Raw genomic sequence first — 5,175 nt, 5'->3', positions numbered from 1 at the left:
TACCTAAAATCAGGTGACTTTCACTCTTACCGCCGATTACAATCTGCCGATTTTCATGGTCTAAAGGTAAATTAATTCTTCTACCATAGTAAAAGCTTAGCCTTAAGATTTTTTCAGTTGATTAAAACTTATTTTTTTCATGTTTGGTTTCAGTGACTAAAATATCTAGGGTTTATCAGATTTTGTTATTGAGGTTGGGGTTTCGTGTCTAGGTCCTATTTTTATATGATTTTCACTGCAAAGTCTAATATTTTAAGCAGAATGTGGGGTTTTATACATGGCTTTAACTTTATGGATTATTGTATTTGCATATGCAAGTGATGGTGGTCCCGAATGTATAGTATAATAGTTCATTTTGTCTTAAAGGCATTAACTTTATTAGTTGTTGTATTGCATGTGGCTGATTTGGTGGTCCGGGTTGTCTTTATGTGCTTTGTCTTTTAGGGTTTTTGAACCATGTTCTGTCCCTTTGTCTAGGGATGTTACTTCACTATTTTTTATTAGCTTATTTGGATGTTGCTTTACTATTTTTTATTAGTTTCTTTCCGGCTGTATTTTATAATATCGTTTAGTTAAGTTGTTGTTTAGCTTATTTTATGGTTTAGCTTCTAATTGTTTAATATGTCAATTGATTACAGATTACTATGGTTAATTTGGACTTGATATTTAACTATGGTGGGGAATGGACTAGAGAGCCACAAGTCAAATACACAAAGAAGCTGTTACACACCTGGGAAGGTTATGACTCTGACCATCTATCCTTTATAGATATAGTTAATGAGTTTTGCACTAAGTTATGTTTTGGTGGGGTTCAACAAGTTATTGTATCTTCTCCTTCTGGTAGATACTATGAAGTTGATGAGGATAGTGGTATTAGGAAACTGTTAGGAATGATTTGTAGTGATTATAATGTTGTTGATATATTTGCTGTAGAGGATTGTGAGTTGGCAGTGAATGTACCTGATATTTTACATTATGGTGAGGATGAACCTAATGATGTTGCACTTGACCATGAGGCTGCAACTGATTGTAGCTCAACAGATGGTGAGTTTGATAATGAATCTGACTCTGATTCTTCACATTATGATTCTGAAGAATTAGAATTTGTTTCAACTCAGAGGAGTATGAGTATAACTGAGCAGTTGCTGGATTACAAAGAACTGGATAAAAATATGAGCTTTAAGGATATTCCTGAAGCTAGGAAGTGTCTGAAACTGTATGCTATGGCAAATAAGAAAGAGATAGTGCTTAAGAAAAGTGATACAAGAAGGCTTAGGTATGAGTGTCAAGTAGGTTGTCCATTTGTTTGCCTAATTTCTAAGGATGGGGACTGTCCAGGGGTTAGAGTGAAGACACTAAATCCAAATCATAATTATTTCATTGCTTATAATAATAACACCGTTGACTACTTCACTATTGCACATTATTTTAGGAGGAAGTTGCAAGACAATCCAAAATATAAAGTGAAAGAGATGAGGGCTGATTTGAGAGCTGCATTTGAGCTTAATGCAAGCCATGGTAAATGCAAGAGAGCAAAAACACTTATTTTGAATAAGCTACAGGGAAGCTTTAAAGATGAGTACAACAAGCTAGAGGGTTATGTTAATGAATTGAAGATTAGTAACCCAGGAAGTGATATAATAATTAATTTGTCAAAAGAGGCTCTTCTTGAAGGCAAGAGGAGGTTCTTAAGAATGTATATTTGCTTTCATGCTATGAAAATGGGTTTTAAGGAAGGTATGAGGCCTTTCATTGGACTGGATGGGACATTTCTGAAGGGAAAAGCTAAGGGTCAGCTTTTGGTTGCTGTTGGTCTTGACTCAATGAATCATTTCTACCCTATAGCTTGGGCTATAGTGGACAAAGAAACAAAGAGAACTTGGTACTGGTTTTTGGAAATGCTAAAGATGTCACTGGAGCTCAACATGGGAGAAGGATACACTTTTATTTCGGACATGCAAAAGGTAGTGTTTCTGTCCATGTTATTTTATAGTTATTTCAGTTTCTTTAAACTTGTGACTGGTTCTTTAAAACTAATGTTGTATTCATTATGATTTGTAGGGGTTGGTTGAGGCAATGAAAACTGTTTTACCTGATGCTAATCATAGGTATTGTGTCAGACACATTGAGGCTAATTGGTGTAAAAGATGGAGATCTGGAGAAATGAAAAAGCTGCTGTGGTGGAGTGCATGGTGCACATATGAGGAGGATTTTGATGATCAATTGAAGAAGATAGGGCATATGGATGAAAATGCAGTGAAGGATTTGCTTCATTACCCTCCCCAGTCATGGTGTAGAGCATTTTTTGACACTGTATGCAAGAATATGGTTGTGGATAACAACTTTACAGAATCATTCAATGCATGGATCCTGGATGTAAGGTACAAACCTATAATTAAGATGTTAGAGGATATTAGGGTGAAGGTGATGGAAATGTTGAGAGAACATGAGGACAAAGTGAAGTCATGGACTACTGACTTTAGTCCTTATGCCATGAAGCTTTATGAAGGTTATTTGAGGATTGCACATAAATGCAAGGTTCACTTTAATGGTGACCGGGGCTATGAAATATCTGAAGGGCCTGATAGACATACAGTAAACATAGTCTTGAAGGAGTGCAGCTGTAGGGCTTGGCAACTATCTAGAATACCATGTCCTCATGCCATTAGGGCATTTGTGTACAAAGGTCTTGACCCTTTGGAGGGAATACATTAGTGGTATAGCAAAGAGGCAACATTAAAGACATATTCACACAAGATACTGCCTGTTAGGGGAGAAAAATTCTGGAAGGCAGTCCCTGCTGATGCAATGGAACCACCACAGATAGTGAAGTTAGCTGGCAGACCTAAGGTGAAGAGAACAAGGCAAAAGGATGAAGCAATTAAGAGACAAAGTGAATGGTCTATGTCAAGGAAGGGGAGGGTTATGAATTGCAGCAACTGTGGAGAACCGAACCACAACTCACGAGGGTGTAAAAAGGTAACTGTTACTATAATTAGATAATTAGTTTTTAACAAGTGATATCTACATTATTAATAGGTCTCATTTATTAATGACAGCCATCTAATGGAACTCTACCACAGAAAAGGAAGACAACTGAAAACTATGAAGATATTGATGAAGACATACCTTTGTCAGGGCCTGAACAATCTCAAGCTAGTGTAGGCTCCAGCAATCCTTTTGTGTTCGTTCCTACACCAGTTTTTTCTCACTTAAAGAGGCTCCAGAAATCTGTTAGTTCCACATGTTCTCTGTCAGTTATCCAAGATAAGGAAGATCTTGCTTTAAGGCCAAAGGTTATATCGGAGATGGGGAAAAGTCTTCAAATGAGACAGGAACCCAACCTTACAGATGGAACAAGAGTCATCAACTTAAGAGGTGATTCAACTGGTGTGAGTCAGCCCTCAATTCTGTCATACTCACCTAGAGGACTCACATGGAAGGGGAAGGAAGCTCTAACTACTAACAAACTGGAGATGCAGGCGCAGGAGAAGATTGGGAAGCTTAGGGCAAGAAAGGGGAAGTGAAATATTGCAGGACAATATGTTTTTGAAGTAATAGTATTTTGTCTAAACAAATTGATTTGGTGATGTAATTTATGACTTCTGACAGTACATTTAACTCTAGTTTTAAATGCTTTATTGGTACTGACAGTTGGATGCCATAGTATGACCTAGGTGGTAACTTGTTTTGGGGTTATAATATGGTATCCGTGTGTCAGTTTAACTGTATGTTGACAGTTAACTTTTGCTACTAATGTTAATGGTAATTTAGACTATTTCAGTTTCTTTCCTTATTGCAACTTATATGATTAGTAGTGTAGTTTTATTTGGATAAGCACAAGTTCATTTATGTAGCTTGAGTAGCAGTTAAATTGTGTCTCATTTCTATTTCGGAACAAGTTCATGAAGCTCACATCATATTAACCAACAAAAATAGGTGAACACAAACTAATATATACAATCTGGAAAGTAATAATCCAATTAGCCAACAAAAAAGTACACAATGCACTACTGCCACTTAAGTTAATCATTCATGATACTTAACAAAATATAAACTAGATTTCACCAACTACTACTAATATCTATTAGCCATACAAGCTGCAAATAAGCTAGCAAATAGGACCCAAGATATCATAGTAAAGATCTTCAACTTCAAGACTTTGGCTTCCAATTTCCTTGAATTGGTCATTTCCCAGCGAATTGCAGCCTCCATTTCTTCATTTTTTCCCTTCAATATGTCTCTTGTTTTGGTGCATTCAACCTCATTTATTGCCTCTAATGCTTCCAATTTTTCCTTCAATTTTAGCCTTCAATCTTGACAGCCTCCAGTTGTGCTTTCAACTTACAAATAATTATCATAGCTCTGTCGGGTAACACTTCATCAGCCCATTCAAAATAACCACACGAATATTTCTGAAAAACAAAATCATACACCATGTTACAAGTGAAATTTCAGAAAATGAAAACCATAAAATTATCATAAAACCATGAAAACCATAGAATATACGATATTAACCTCAGGTTTCGGACATTTGTAGAATTTCCTACCAGCAATCCAAAGAGTGTAAGCCATGTGGTAGAGTGCAGTTAAGCCACATTTGCATGTCCTAATCGACACACATTCTTGAGACGATGAACTACCTTCTGACATTGTAACTCCCTATTCTTAAAAATTAGACAAAATAATAAAGAAAATAAAGATGATGACAGAAACCAAAAGAAAATCGCGATGAGAGAAACCAAAAGAAAATTGCTTCAGTTGGGGAATAACCCTAGGTTTTGAGAGGATTAAACGATTACATCCTTTAAGGGGGACGTGGGTTAGCGGGTCGGGGCCAAACGGGTGAGGGATCCAACTGGTAAGTGGTTAGGTCGTTTAGGATTAAGACACGTGTCCCTCTAGAAGGGTCCGTTAGTGATGGGGGTAAGGATATTAAAATAGATAACGTTAGGGATAAATAATGCGGGAAAGTATAACGGAGGGTACTAATAACTAATTTTCAATAGTACAGGGACACATTTGGCCCTTTTCCGCAAAAAATATGTAGGATTTTCTGAATATGAAGAGATTGGAAAAAAAAAAGATTGACTTGGACAAATTAAGGAAGAGAGCGCAACCTATAAACCGATTATTTTTTAAAAGAAATGCCCCCCCCCCCCCCCCCCCCCCCCC

General features: G+C 36.8%; 1 protein-coding gene across 1 annotated transcript; it reads left to right on the top strand.

The window, feature by feature from the left end:
- LOC109220524 lies at positions 645 to 2,715 on the top strand. The gene is made up of 2 exons (XM_019384989.1): positions 645 to 1,964; positions 2,062 to 2,715. Exons 1-2 carry the CDS (start codon positions 645 to 647, stop codon positions 2,713 to 2,715), a joined length of 1,974 nt encoding a protein of 657 aa, XP_019240534.1.

Source organism: Nicotiana attenuata, chromosome 2 (genome assembly GCF_001879085.1).
Source record: "Nicotiana attenuata strain UT chromosome 2, NIATTr2, whole genome shotgun sequence".
NCBI classification, from domain to species: Eukaryota; Viridiplantae; Streptophyta; class Magnoliopsida; order Solanales; family Solanaceae; genus Nicotiana; species Nicotiana attenuata.
Note: the sequence above shows the minus strand (reverse complement) of the source record. Positions and strands in the feature narration are given on the sequence as shown.